Source organism: Oculina patagonica, chromosome 10 (genome assembly GCF_052425735.1).
Source record: "Oculina patagonica isolate OP01 chromosome 10, crgOcupat, whole genome shotgun sequence".
NCBI classification, from domain to species: Eukaryota; Metazoa; Cnidaria; class Anthozoa; order Scleractinia; family Oculinidae; genus Oculina; species Oculina patagonica.
Genome location: NC_135767.1, coordinates 2,145,186 through 2,160,395, shown reverse-complemented (window position 1 = coordinate 2,160,395; position 15,210 = coordinate 2,145,186). Strand labels below are relative to the sequence as shown.

Here is a 15,210-nt window from a genome sequence, read left to right as displayed (position 1 = left end):
GTACACAATACGTTTCGGGCGCTGTTAGAATGCCTGCAACGGTTCTTTCTGTGATATCTCCGGAAATGCCCGGTAGGGTTTTGAGCACTCGTCTTGCTTTGTTCCCGAGAACACTTTGAATGGTTGCTATTTGTACGGCATCGTCCTTTTCGTGTAGGCCGCTCGATACCCGATACAATTCCCACGCTTCTTTCCATTCATTCCACTCTTCTGCGAGGTTCAGACTATCAATATCCAATTCCGAGGGAGGTTTAATGCGTTCCATGTTACAGTTCAGAGTCAGTAAGCTTACTGTTGAAAAGATCCTGGTACCATGTTATGAGTAAAGAAGTACACGTCCGTACACTTCAAGAGTTTATTCTCAAGTACTTTTACAGAACATGTGAACTAAAGATCACGTGATAACAACAACTACACAGGACAACCAACTTATCATAACAGAGAGTACTCCGAAAGTTGGCACGCCATCGAGGCTCGGTTGATTGACGTTAAAGTTCGAACTAAAATGTAGTTGGAACGCTTACCCAAAGGCGAAAGAAATGTGGATAGATTATACATTAATATAAAGCTTGATCAATGTCGATCAATGACGCATGCTAATATTTTTAGAGGTTCTACTCCTCACTTTCAACTGTACGAACCCTTTGTGTAATATGCTCAACAATTGAGACGGGAAGGGGGGGGGTGGGGGAGAAATGGAATAAATTTGGTTATTGTGCCAACACTTTTGACGAGGGTTGCATGAAAATGTAGAAATCAAATTAATTGTTATAAAAATTAAAGGAAAAGAGATATAGCTACCATCATGATATTGTCTGATGGTTGCTTACTTACTGGCCCTTATGGTGGCAAGGTTATGACCCATGACTGTGACTGTCATTTATCGTTCAATGTTGAACCCTTCGTGGATAAGGATTGTCTGTGCAATATGTTGGGAAGCTCAACATTAAGAGGGGGAGGAAGAGTTGAGGAATAATTTTGGTAACCGTGCCAACAATTTTCACGAGGATTGTAAATTTGTTGGAATTTTCTCATTACATTGAACCTGATTTAGGTGGCTGGCGACAGTTTCCAGCACTTTCCAGAACTAAGTATTTGATGGATTTTTACTACCAATCTTAATCAGTTGATGCTGCAATGACGGTATCACTCAAATTATATTCGATTCCAGATTATTTGTCAACACGTTGTGGCCATTTTTACACGCCTGGTTACCATAGCAACAACATAGCTAAAATGGAGCTCGGTGACCCCAAATTTACTAAGATACAACTTTTTGCAAATTTTAAAAAAATCTGCTGAGGAAGTTCAGAGCCACCTTAAATTTTAGAAAATATTCAAAAAACTGATAACAGCTTGTAATTGTTATTGAAAAATCTTCTTGGGGAAAGAATTTTATGTTGATGTTGGATTCTGTACCAATTCTGTTCAGTACCAGCCGGACAGATAGTTGTCAGAACTTCAGCAAGGTATAGACTAGCCTGTTCCAGACGTTCGGTTAGTTGTGAAGCAGCACGAAAAACGGCCCATTTTATTTCGCTCACCGTTCTTCGCACTGTTCCCCAAGATATAGACGAGGTTCCATTTTGAATGAAATAGCTATAATAATATAAAGTGAAACTTAAAACAGCAAGGGGCCGCCAACGATGCTGCTGTAACGTAGGATCTACAAGATCAGCCGAAAAAATGAAATCACATAAACAAACACTACAGCAAGGCTGATCATACTACATGAAAAGTAGACTTTGCGAGACACCAACACAACTTGAACCAATAAAGCAGGGTTGCAACCATGGACAGCTGTTTTTCCTTATTGGGACTCGTCAGCACTGTGATAACAGGTTTTTGACCTAGGAAAGCATTTTATAAAACCTGAGGGAAACTCTTTAATCCTGGGGGAACCTGTTTGCTGCGGGAAGGTCGGGATCTGTAACAGCAGACAAAATCTTCTGAGACGACTAGAACAGTAGACAGAATTTGGGTCCAACGTAGACTTTAATCTGTAGCCAAATAATATTTTACAATGCAGTTCTATTTAGGCGAAATAACAGGATTAAGTAATTTTATCAAGAAGTCTTAACTAACATTAGATCATGCACTTTGAAAAGCACGATTGGCTATAACGGAATTCATCTTTTACAACATTAATTACTTCCAAAGCAGAGCTGGTGGATAACAGTTAAACAAAAGGCTAGTGCAGGTTACAGTTACACTTCAACACCAATTACACTTATGATCCGACACAACAACGGGTAGTGGTTACCGCTTACTAAACTGAAAACTGAAAGAAATATTTTCTACGTTGGCTTTTCTTTTTTTTCTATTCTTCCTGTATTTTTCTTCCCTCACAGCACGGTGTAGCAAATCTGAAATATTAAAAAATAAAAAAGCATTATAATCAGGTACAAATCCCTCTTTTTCCTAAACCCCCTTGTTTTAACTATCCCCCTGACCAAAAGAAGCGAAGGTTCTGAGGACGAGAATAGCTTGAAAACGTTCTCACCGAGCGAGACTAAACTCTACTCTTTAACCGCTGACCAACAAGTTCGCAGAAAAAGAGGCCGTGTTCTCCTTTCTTATTCCATTCTCATTTCCGTTCTAAAATTACGTTAAAACCCTACTCAAAACATGTTGTAACTCTTATTAAAATATTGAGTTCATGGTATTTTGATGTCGTTCCAGGAGCACTTCAGTAAAACAAAAGACCGTTTTGCTCCAAGGATTTATTGATTATTTATTTCTTTACAAAATGTCGCGCAGGTGGTTTTGTCAATTTTTGTTCATGAATTAAAAATACCGTTCTTATTGGCTGGAGTTAAAAGCCCCTGGAAATTATCCACCTGATATAACGACTAGAGCTATAAAACAAATAACGTTAACAATATTCAAGTCTGGAAAGTGTCGAATCAAAAAATTCGAAGCGCTCGCACTGGCAATAGCTATGGAAGAAATCGGTGACAATATTTAATTTATCGTTCTGGCAATTCTGAAAAGGCTTTATAATGTTGATAATTGGAAGTTTGCGGCCGGGAAAAGCGAGAAAATGAAGCAATTATCTATCAGTAGGGACGAATACAATTCTCCCAATTAAAAGCAAATAGGTTTTTGCGGACTGCAGTCCACAACCTGATGAGCTGGATTTCAGCAGGTTTTAAATTGAAAAGTCTGCAATTTTACCTACGCAAATCAACTTAAGTGGAGTGGATTTTGTCGTGCTTTTAAAACTAGCGAACCGCCGGTGCGACGTTTGAGCTGTTCTCCACGATTCTCTGCGGACAAAATATTTATTTACAAGTCTTAAAGTGCATCTGTCAATTGAGATGACAGATCTTCACGTCGCTCGGTCAGTGTCGTCGATGAATATCGAAAATTTAACCTCTATTCCCGTTGGAGGAAGTATTACTTTGATAAACTACGCTCACAGACAGCTACCAGCCGAGTACAGCCAGGCGAAGGATCGTGGATGGGCATGGGTCGTTTGTGCAGGATCTTTTTTTGTCATGTTTATGGTGTATGGCATTCATACGTCGTTTGGTGTGCTCCTTGTTGTACTGCTTGACCATTTCGATTCAAACAAAGCGAGTACCGGTAAGTTATTTTTTCTGCCGTAACTCAGAGCCGTACTGATTAAGTTATGATCTGCAAAACATCTCTGTGAATGCAATAAATTTTTAGCTGCGACTGTGAACTCTTTCCAAGGATATAAATTTATTATTTTTGTGATCGATTCGGTCGAAGAAATTAAAGGTGACGCTAAAAAACAAAACCAAATATACCCCTCATATTCGTAGCAATCAAAGTAAACCCTTTAAAATTATTTTAAGGTTTTCGCGGAAAGGCCGCAGTCACTTAAATATTGTCTATGTCATGCAATATGCAAATTTAACTGGTTTTTATATATCGGTCAAGGTTGAAAACCTGAAAATTATTTTCATGCTTCAGTACAAGATCCTAAAGATCGAAATGCCTTTCCTCTTCGTTTTTTAACACAACAATGTATGTTTTTACAACGATGCAGGAGCAATAAACGTAATGGCCAAACTATTGTTACTAAATATTATTTTGACTCGTAATTCTGCATCTTTGTACTCTAATTTGAAACAGTTTTGATTTTCCATTTCATCAGCCAGTTTAAATTGACATTTCTTTCCGCTTTTTAACATAAAATGAAACAAAAAAAAATGCAAGGGTCGGTAGCCGACAAAGCATACGTTTTACTAAGCTAGAGATATTTTATGAAACATTCTGTTGGTAAAATAACATAGCTTTTTCAATTTCTTTGCATACTAATCATATGCAAATCGGACCAGCAAAACTTTATTCGCCGGTCGGGTTCTTGGTCGAGTAATGAAATATTCACACATACAAAAACCGCGCAACCAGTTTTTTGATGGGACCTCAGTGTTAGAGTTTGTAATAGCATACGTTAGAACATTTTTAAATGGTGCTGTAATATATATTTTTTTCTTTTCACGATTTAAGAATCTTGAATCGTTGCTTAGGCTACATGAAACGGAATTTAAGGGAAACGTTTTACAAAGAAGTTGGTGTGCTATCGAATTTTCGTTTAAAGCGATCAGCAAAAAGAAAGAAAAACGAACAGATTTACTGGTAAATGGTGTTTTGATCAAGTGTTCGATCGATATTTGAAGTCGCGTGGGCAGAGTTCGAAGATAGGTACATTTCTTGATAAACTACTGTAGATCATACAGAGATCGAACAGATGCCTGGAGTTGTACATAATAGCTTGAATATGTAATGAAGGCCTCATGCGTTGAAATTCAAAGTAAGTTAGGTCTAGATCAGTGCTTAACAGGTGTAATACGATAAAAAAGATGAAAATTTCTATGACGCACGGTCTGCCCTATTAAAGTTATTGTCATAATTTTGCAACACTTTCAAATAAAAGTTTCTAGAATGAAATAGCACCTTTTCAGGTAAATTGTCTTTAATTGAATTATGTTAGAACCCCGTAATAATCTTTGGGACTGACATCATCGCTAAAGCTGGTTTTAACTAAGTAATGTCACTTCTTTTTAACATTCTTTTTTTCTTTGAACAAGCTATAGCTACCATGGTTTATTTTTCGCAGCCGGCTGAGAATGCCATTGCTTCGATTTGCTTCCTATCCTACTAAAGTATTTATTTCTTAAACGCATGCAGTTTTAAGCAGGTAATTTGCCATCAAAGTAAAATCAGTACAATTCTCGCAGCAAGAAAAACCCCACCTCATTATTCATATTATGTCTATAAGCACATCAAAGTCTGCCGATAATTCATACAACTGCAAACCAACCATTGGCAGTAAATATCGGGTTTTCGCTACAAATTACCTTTCCCTTCATTAGTTTTCTGATGGGCCGGTATAATAATCTTGGTTCACCATTGTTTTGACTCAGGGAGTCTCATTCCTCAATTCAATTCTAAATATAAAAAAGCGGCTCATATCATCTCTTGTAGTCATAATTACAAAAATATACAGTCTCATGAAGTCTGAAGCGATGAATTTTTCTCGAAGTTTCTTCTGATCAACATCAAATCCCTAAAAAGTGTATCAGTGCGATAATATGACGCTATACCATGCCGTGCTTCTAAAGTGGTCGCTTCCAAGACAAATGCAGAGTGGATGCACTTGTATAAATGGTTTAAATTGGAGTTATATAAACGACCATTCTACGAGCTCATGAACGAGTAAAGAAGCTCGTAACGACCTCCTAGTCTCGCTCTTCTAGCATTAGGTCTGTTTCCTGGTGTTAACGATTTTTGATTCTTACACTTGTTATGCCCACAAAACTACTACTTACTTTTCGCGTAACCGCTTTTAAAGGTGGCTACTGTTCTGCGCACGCACGCGTACCAGCGTGGAGCCCCTTTTGGAAATTTGAATTACCGTAAAGTTACTTTATGAACGTAGTAAAAACATATTTTAAAAAAAGCGAGATTATCCCGAAAAAAAAAAAAAAAATAAAAAAAAAAAAAAAAAAAAAAAAAATTAATAACAGATGGACAATTTCAGTGTTTATAGTAAAAACATGATTATATAAAAATATCAACTGCATGGAAATGTTCAGAAGTGTCCCCTTCGAGATTTATTGTTTGGCTAAACGGAGAGGGAAGACGAATGACATTTTCCGCTGGCAAATCGCTTCTTTTATGAACTCCGTAATGAATAATTGCAAACACAGTATTGTTTTTCATTGATCATGAGAAGAAAAAAAAAACAAACCTCTGGTCGCGGCAAAATGTTCGCCTTGTCCGCTTTTGAAGTTATCCGCTATCCGGAAGGGGCCAGGTCCGTGGGAAAAAATAACTAATATATAATTTGTTTGTGTTTGAAAACTTTTTTATTATCCAAAAGCAAAAGTTATTTTCCAAAATCCACTTTTTTAAATGATACACAGAAAAAATATAAGTAATGCGGGAAGCATGCGAGATCGGAAGAAAACGGCCAAATTAATTATATTATTTCCATTTCCGAGCTAACCATTCCCACAATTTTTTTAATTTCCACATTGCCTCTACATTCACTCTGATTTCAATGCCCTCTTGTTTTAACCCTGCCTCCCCCGTACTTGTACCTTCCCCTCTCTCCCCGCGTATACCCTACTTCCACCCCCCCCCCCCCTCCTCCCCCCCCCCCCCCCCCCCCATCGATCCCTATATTTCCTTTGTCCCTTCCCTTCCCCACTACCTCCCGCCCTCTCTTTTTCCCCTCCCCCTCCCCCCCCCCTACTCTACACTCCACTATTTACCTAGCCTCCCCCTTTGTTCCCTTTAACTAGTTCCCCCTTACTTCTAATCTCCCCTAAATCCCACTTCCCTCTACTTTTAATTTTCCTCAGTGATTTTACAGGAATTTATTTTTTTTTACCTTTCCCGCCATGCCTCGAACCTGCGACCTCCCGCTCTAAAGCGCGTCCTCTTATCCACTACGTACACCACGCCGCTCGCTGTTGAAAATACTGAACAATTTTTTTGTGATATCATAACTTATTAGCCCCAGGTCCGCTCGGCCAAATGTCCAAAGAAGAGTAAAATTGTATCGTGACTAGTACACGTCTAACTTGATTTATAAAAAGGTGGCTTTCGGGCTGTTAAGGAATGTATGGGGTTTCATTTTTATTTTTATTTTGAGGACATGGAGAATTGTTCGGCTTTCTTTCTTTAAAATGTTGCCCTTTTTAATGTAGGGATTTCAATTTTACTTTTTTTCTTTTCTCCCTCTCTGCCCCCCCCCCTCCCCCCACCAACCCCCCTCCCCTCTAGATTTACTTGTGGTTAGTTTAGCCCAGTCTCTAACTCCAACCCCTCTCTATCATTTGAATTCTATCGCGCGCGCGCTGACTCGTACTATTCTCTCAGACGTCCGTGGAGGGCTTTTTTCGGCCCGCTTCACGGACCGTTGGTGTCTCGGTTCAATCTGTCGCGTGGTAATGTTTTTGTGGCTCTGCGGTTTGCAAAACACTAATCACGTGATGCCATTTTGGTTGTTTTGAACTAAATAGCATCACGTGATCAGTGTTTTGCAAGCAGAGCCAAAACAGTGAACCGTCCGTGAGCGGCCCCTTGTCCACGGACGGATAGTGAACAGTTGTGATCTACTTTCCATTTTCTGTCTAGGAGTTTGCCGAGAATCTATCCTGTGGGTGGGTTGATTTGCGTCGGCTGGTGGGCAAAGCTACGGGTTGAACACTTACTCGTACGTTGCCAGGTCAGTGCTGGCGGTCTTGCCCTCATAACTCGGAACTAGACTTTAGGGCTGTTTGAGGCGGTCATGACGATATTTGGCTTGAACATTTCAGTGGCTTTAGACTTAGAATTCTTTTGGCGGGGTATTGCGGGCTTTTTCCACGATTTTTTTACATCCGGGGTATTATGAATAAGATAAGAAGATTACAAAGATCGCAACTAATGGTCTAGGAGCTAGAAATCACTTCAAACCTTATGTGAGTAGAATTTCTTATTTGTGATTTTTTTGCCGTTGGTTTAGCTGCGTGAGCGCTTTCTGAAACTTTTTAGTGAGAGAAATTCGATATGCGTGGTTTCCGGCCGTGAAGTGACATGAACAATGCCGAATCGTCTCGCTGAGTCATGAATTATTTAGTTATTCTAATCCCGATTTCCTTGAAAATGAAGCGAACGTCGATGTAAAACGCCTCTTGATAGTTCATTTTAGACCATGCATGGATTAAGAAAGCTTCAGTACGCTCTCGCTCTAGCAATGTTTAAGTTTGTTTTCAGTTGATGTTATTTCATATTGTAAACAAGTTAATTAAATTGGTAAAATTCTTGATTTGAACAAAATGCCGAAATAGTCTATTGTTCGAAAAGAATAAAAAGAGTTTAGTTCACCTCGAGCTAAAATAGGCCTCATTCAACGCTCCTTGCCGAAATATGGCTCAGAACAATAGTGTTGTGTCAAAATTCAGAAGACACGTTTTACTAAATCAAGTTAGACGTATTTTGCCAAGCAAAGTGTGTTTTCAAGGCGAAAAAAATTTAAACATGTTTTTTTCCTTCTTTTTTTCAGCTTGGATTGGCTCAATATCCGTCAACCTACTCTTTCTCTTCAGTCCCGTCACCAGCTCTCTCGCGGGCCGTTATGGCGTGCGCGTTGTTACCATTGCTGGAGGACTAATAATGAGTGTTGGACTCTTTCTCAGTTCTTACGCGCCAAGTATTCTCTTCTTGTACATCAGCTACGGTCTTCTTCTAGGAATTGGAACAAGTCTCTGCGCGACCATGGCATTGATTGTATCCGCGGACTACTTTGACAAACATCTTTCTCTAGCCACAGGCATCGTAGCTTCAGGAAGCAGTTTTGGGACTCTGGTTTTTCCTCCAACGTTGCAAATTCTAGTGAAAAATTACGGCTGGCAAACTACCTTCCGCATTATGGGACTAGGAGGAATTATGATGGCCATTACAGGACTTGTTTACAGATCAGTGCATAGAAATCATGTTCCTCTTCCCGCTGATGGAAACCAGTGTTTTGACATGTCGGTTTTAAAAAATAGAACCTTTGTTCTGTGGACTATTGCTACTACTGTTGCTGGGTTTGGGTATTTTATACCTCACTTCTTTCTGGTACGTAAAGATTTCTAGTCTGAAAAAAATAAAAACATTTCTGTTTGCGCGCGGCAACTCGTTCCCACTCAAGTGGTCTAAAGTCAATCCAAAATATTTAAAAAAAAAATGACAAACCTCTTCAGACATGCGTGTATCTCTCTGATTACATGGTTGTTTTTAGAACTTGCGCGCGCAAATTAAATTACCAACCGTCAGACTCTAGAGCTACGTTAATCCCAAGTGCCCCTTGAGCGGCGAAGAATTGAGCGCAGCTTAACGCCAATAGACCATTTTCGTATTCTTGGTATTGGACTGGAACTGGCTTGCAATGGATGCTAATGCGGGTAATCTTTTCAAATGCAAATGACATGACCCTCTTTTTGTGATATTCCCCCGCATTAGCCTCCATCGCAAGCTATTTCCAAACCAATACTGGGAATACGGTATTGGATTATGTTTATTTACTCGGGAGCTGTTGTTTAGTTCGTCTCGAAACGCTTGAGAAGTGTTCTCAGTTGAGAAGTGTTGTGTTACAAACCAATCATGGCTGCGAAAGAGATGAGCTAATTCCCGGAGGTTTTTTTTTTCGTTTCCTCTAGGTCCGTTATTCTGAAGACTTGGGAGTACCGCTGTCCCAAGGCAGCTGGCTCATGTCTTACCTCGGGATCTCCTCGGCTGTCGGTCGGATGTTTTTCGGACGATTCTCGGACGTTTGCTCTTTTAGAAACATTCACATCTACCGCGCCTGCATGTTTCTGTCTGGTTTAGCCTCGGTGTTGTGTCCGTTAGGAAACTCCTATTGGGCCCTAGTGCTGTATGTTGTGGTGCTGGGAATCCTGGATGGCTCATATATAGGACTTATGTCCATTGTGACCCTGGACATTGTGGGCGTACACAAAATTGCCCCCGCCTGGGGGATCCTATTTTTCTGTCAGTCGTTTACTTATTTACTTGGGCCTCCGGCAGCAGGTAATGTGACTAAAACTAAAATTCTCCATACTGATTTCTATAACTTTCTTTAAATGGCACTTTTGAGAATTTGGTGGCAAATCAAGACAATATCTTCCACTTGATGAATTTCTTAATTTCCATCACCTGTTTGACAATTAGATACTAATCACTGTAGAGCAGTTTCCAATCATTTTGAGTGTCGTAAAACCAAAACCAAAGTAATCACTTTGGCCAATCACAAAAGACGCAGACAATCCAGTGAAGCAATCAAAACTCGTAGCAAATACATGTAGCCGGCACGAAGCGCGGGAAAACGTGCGCGAGCGAGGCAAGATTAATCTGGTTTTGGTTTTATTTCTGATTGGCTGAAAAAGTGGCGGGAGTTTTTTAAACCAATCACTAAGCGTAGTAATGCAAAACCAATGCAAACGCAAATTACTCTTGACGCTCAAATGAAAACCGCTCTATTGCACACCCTCAAGACTAGCAAAACAAAATCTAATAGAGACAAATTACAATTCTGTTTGCAGGTTTTATGTACGACGATCTCCAAACCTTTAAACCTGTGTTTTACCTGGCCGCTGGACCAATGATTTGCGGCGCTTTTATGTTGTTCTTCGCTGCTTTTTGCAAGTCGAACCAGACTTCTGTCGGCCGACAAGACGTCACGAGTTATGTGTCGTCCCCCAAGCACTGTAACGGCGTGAGCTCGAGTTATCAGCGATGTTCTACTCCTCCGAGGATTATTTTAACTGGGCCTAAAGAAAGAGATTCCTTCATTGTTGTGGAACGGTTAACGGTGTTATGACTTTAATTAAACAGAAGTTGCAGGGTTTGACAGACAGACATCTGCATTACTTTGGCAGGCTCCATTGTACAATTATAGCCAATCAGAATCAATCATTACGACGGAAAATAGCGTTGTTAACCAATCAGAACTCGTCGCAAGCAAGCGCGGGAAACTAAGTGACGCGGTAGGTTTTGATTCTGCGCTTGATTGGTCAAATAGACTTATCTTCGCTCTGATTGGCTCGGGTGTGTGATAGTCACGTTTCTAAAGGAAATTATGCGTTTACTTTGGTTTTGAGTTTGCTCATTTCCAATTGGTGCAAAACTACTCGTGCGACCCACAATGGCCAATCAGAACAAACGATGTTGTTTTTTGCATTTGTTCTTTTAAACCAATCACGAGAAGACCGAAACCAATCGTGACTTGGCTTATGCCTGGTTCACACGTGCGACGCAATTGTAAATGAAAACGCAAGGAAAAACACGTCTGAACTAGCACAACGAAAACGTGAACGCAAGTGCAACTGGAAGCGCAAATGGTTCATACGTGCGACGCAATTGTAAATGAAAACGCAAGGAAAAACACGTCTGAACTAGCACAACGAAAACGTGAACGCAAGTGCAACTGGAAGCGCAAATGGTTCATACGTGCGACGCAATTGTAAATGAAAACGCAAGGAAAAACACGTCTGAACTAGCACAACGCAAACGTGAACGCAAGTGCAACTGGAAGCGCAAATGGTTCATACGTGCGACGCAATTGTAAATGAAAACGCAAGGAAAAACACGTCTGAACTAGCACAACGAAAACGTGAACGCAAGTGCAACTGCAAGCGCAAATGGTTCATACGTGCGACGCAAACGCAAAGGTTAAGTCACAACACGCGCAAAGAACGTAAGATACGCAGACACAGTTGTAGTCTTTTTCCAAGATGGCGGACAATTCATGCTTTTCTTGCTTGCGTTTGCGCTTGCATTGACGGTAGCAACGTTTACACTCAATGCAAACGCAAACGCAAAGGGCAAATGCAAGGAATGGAAAACTGTCCATTTATTCCTTGCGCTTGCATTTGCACTTGCGTTTTAGTTGCGTTAGTTCACACGTGTTTTTCCTTGAATTCGTGCATGCATTTGCGTTTGTGTTTGCATAAAATAAATAAATAAAATGTGTGAACCAGACTGAATGGAGAATTGCGCAGAATTATGCGAAAAAATTGTCCATTTTCTTGCACGTGACTTGCGCTTGCATTTACAATTGCCTCAGGTGTGAACAGTGCTAAACGCAAATGCAAGCAAGCGAAGCGTGACTTGTCCGCCATCTTGGAAAAATGACTTCAACTGCGACTGTGTATCTTACGTTTCTTGCATTTGCGTTCTACGTGTGAACGTCACTTTCATTTGCGTTTGCATTCTCGTCCTACAGGCTTTACACGAGTTCTCCTGGGTTAATTAGTCCATACCGGTTCTATGTGTCCCGCGCTTGGCACCGGTTACATGCTTTTGCGCCGAGCTTTGATTGTTTCACGGCGTTATTTGCGTTTCTCGTGATTTAACGTCGCCTGATTGGTTAGTTTTTATGAGACTAATATAAAACCACGCTGACCAGAAGTGAAATAAAATAACAAAATAATTCTTAATGTTTTGGTGGTCTCAAATAAAGTTTTGTTCTTTTTGTATATTTGTGTCGTCAGATTATTATAAACGTAATGTGCTTATTGATCAGTGAAGAAGAGTTTGATAGTTTTTTTCGTGAAATATAAGGCCAACCTCGGGCCGTGATTGATACAACTGAATACAAATATGCAACCACACATATTTGTGCGGAACACACTAGTAGTGATTTAAATCTCTGCGGCTTTCATTTTGAGTTCCCTCATGTTTTAACTTGTGCGTTTCATTTTGAGTTCCCTCATGTTTTAAATTGTGCGTTTCATTTTGAGTTCCCTTGTGTTTAACTTGTGCGTTTCATTTTGAGTTCCCTCTTGTTTTAACTTGTGCGTTTCATTTTGAGTTCCCCTTGTTTTCACTTGTGCGTTTAATTTTGAGTTCCTCTTGTTTTAACTTGTGCGTTTCATTTTGAGTTCCTCTTGTTTTAACTTGTGCGTTTTATTTTGAGTTCCCTCATGTTTTAACTTGTGCGTTTCATTTTGAGTTCCTCTTCTTTTAACTTGTGCGTTTCATTTTGAGTTCCCTCTTGTTTTACCTTGTGCGTTTCATTTTGAGTTCCCTCTTGTTTTAACTTGTGCGTTTCATTTTGAGTTCCCTACTGATTCAACTTGTGCGTTTCATTTTGAGTTCCCTACTGTTTCAACTTGAGCGTTTCATTTTGAGTTCCCTACTGTTTCAACTTGTGCGTTTCATTTTGAGTTCCCTACTGTTTAAACTTGTGCGTTTCATTTTGAGTTCCCTACTGTTTTAACTTGTGCATTTCACTTTGAGTTCCCTCTTGTTTTCACTTGTGTGCTTCATTTTGAGTTCCCTCTTGTTTTAACTTGTGGGCTTCATTTTGACTTCCCTCTTGTTTTAACTTGTGTGCTTCATTCTGAGTTCCCTCTTGTTTTAACTTGTGTGCTTCATTTTGAGTTCCCTCTCATTTTAACTTGTTCGCTTCATTTTTAGATCCCTCTTGTTTTAACTTGTGTGCTTCATTTTGAGTTCCCTCTTTTTTTTCATTGCTCGATTCATTTTGAGTTCCCTCTTGTTTTAACTTGTGTGCTTCATTTTGAGTTCCCTCATGTTTTAACTTGTGCATTTCACTTAGAGTTCCCTCTTGTTTTAACTTGTGTGCTTCATTTTGAGTTCCCTCTTGTTTTAACTTGTGCGCTTCATTTTGAGTTCCCTCATGTTTTAACTTGTGTGCTTCATTTTGAGTTCCCTCATGTTTTAACTTGTGCATTTCACTTTGAGTTCCCTCTTGTTTTCACTTGTGTGCTTCATTTTGAGTTCCCTCTTGTTTTAACTTGTGCGTTTCATTTTGAGTTCCCTACTGATTCAACTTGTGCGTTTCATTTTGAGTTCCCTACTGTTTCAACTTGAGCGTTTCATTTTGAGTTCCCTACTGTTTCAACTTGTGCGTTTCATTTTGAGTTCCCTACTGTTTAAACTTGTGCGTTTCATTTTGAGTTCCCTACTGTTTTAACTTGTGCATTTCACTTTGAGTTCCCTCTTGTTTTCACTTGTGTGCTTCATTTTGAGTTCCCTCTTGTTTTAACTTGTGGGCTTCATTTTGACTTCCCTCTTGTTTTAACTTGTGTGCTTCATTCTGAGTTCCCTCTTGTTTTAACTTGTGTGCTTCATTTTGAGTTCCCTCTCATTTTAACTTGTTCGCTTCATTTTTAGATCCCTCTTGTTTTAACTTGTGTGCTTCATTTTGAGTTCCCTCTTTTTTTTCATTGCTCGTTTCATTTTGAGTTCCCTCTTGTTTTAACTTGTGTGCTTCATTTTGAGTTCCCTCATGTTTTAACTTGTGCATTTCACTTAGAGTTCCCTCTTGTTTTAACTTGTGTGCTTCATTTTGAGTTCCCTCTTGTTTTAACTTGTGCGCTTCATTTTGAGTTCCCTCATGTTTTAACTTGTGTGCTTCATTTTGAGTTCCCTCATGTTTTAACTTGTGCATTTCACTTTGAGTTCCCTCTTGTTTTCACTTGTGTGCTTCATTTTGAGTTCCCTCTTGTTTTAACTTGTGCGTTTCATTTTGAGTTCCCTACTGATTCAACTTGTGCGTTTCATTTTGAGTTCCCTACTGTTTCAACTTGAGCGTTTCATTTTGAGTTCCCTACTGTTTCAACTTGTGCGTTTCATTTTGAGTTCCCTACTGTTTAAACTTGTGCGTTTCATTTTGAGTTCCCTACTGTTTTAACTTGTGCATTTCACTTTGAGTTCCCTCTTGTTTTCACTTGTGTGCTTCATTTTGAGTTCCCTCTTGTTTTAACTTGTGGGCTTCATTTTGACTTCCCTCTTGTTTTAACTTGTGTGCTTCATTTCGAGTTCGCTCTTGTTTTAACTTGTGTGCTTCATTTTGAGTTTCCTCTTGTTTTAACTTGTGTGCCTCATTTTGAGTTCCATCTTGTTTTAACTTCTGCGCTTCATTTTGAGTTCCCTCTTGTTTTAACTTCTGCGCTTCATTTTGAGTTCCCTCTTGTTTTAACTTGTGTGCTTCAGTTTGAGTTCCCTCTTGTTTTAACTTGTGTGCTTCATTTTGAGTTCCCTCATGTTTTAACTTGTGCATTTCACTTTGAGTTCCCTCTTGTTTTCACTTGTGTGCTTCATTTTGAGTTCCCTCTTGTTTTAACTTGTGTGCTTCATTTTGAGTTCCCTCTTGTTTAAATTATAACTTGTGTGTTTCATTTTGAGTTCCATCTTGTTTCAACTTGTATGTTTCATTTTGAGTTCCCTACTGTT

At 39.5% G+C, this 15,210-nt stretch overlaps 1 protein-coding gene across 1 annotated transcript; it reads left to right on the top strand.

The window, feature by feature from the left end:
* Positions 1-2,885: 2,885 nt before the first annotated feature.
* Positions 2,886-11,069, top strand: LOC144628951 (monocarboxylate transporter 13-like). Its single transcript, XM_078487074.1, has 4 exons — positions 2,886-3,588; positions 8,531-9,087; positions 9,669-10,038; positions 10,551-11,069. The coding sequence occupies exons 1-4, from the start codon at positions 3,321-3,323 to the stop codon at positions 10,826-10,828; spliced, it is 1,473 nt and encodes a 490-aa protein (XP_078343200.1). The 5' UTR covers positions 2,886-3,320; the 3' UTR covers positions 10,829-11,069.
* The last annotated feature ends 4,141 nt before the right edge of the window (positions 11,070-15,210 follow it).

Excerpts from the sequence above, each read along its gene's own strand:
- LOC144628951 (XM_078487074.1), top strand. The coding sequence starts at position 3,321 with ATGACAGATCTTCACGTCGCTCGGTCAGTGTCGTCGATGAATATCGAA. Across the intron at positions 9,088-9,668 it reads TTATACCTCACTTCTTTCTG|GTCCGTTATTCTGAAGACTT; the intron begins GTACGTAAAGAT and ends CGTTTCCTCTAG. Across the intron at positions 10,039-10,550 it reads ACTTGGGCCTCCGGCAGCAG|GTTTTATGTACGACGATCTC; the intron begins GTAATGTGACTA and ends TTCTGTTTGCAG.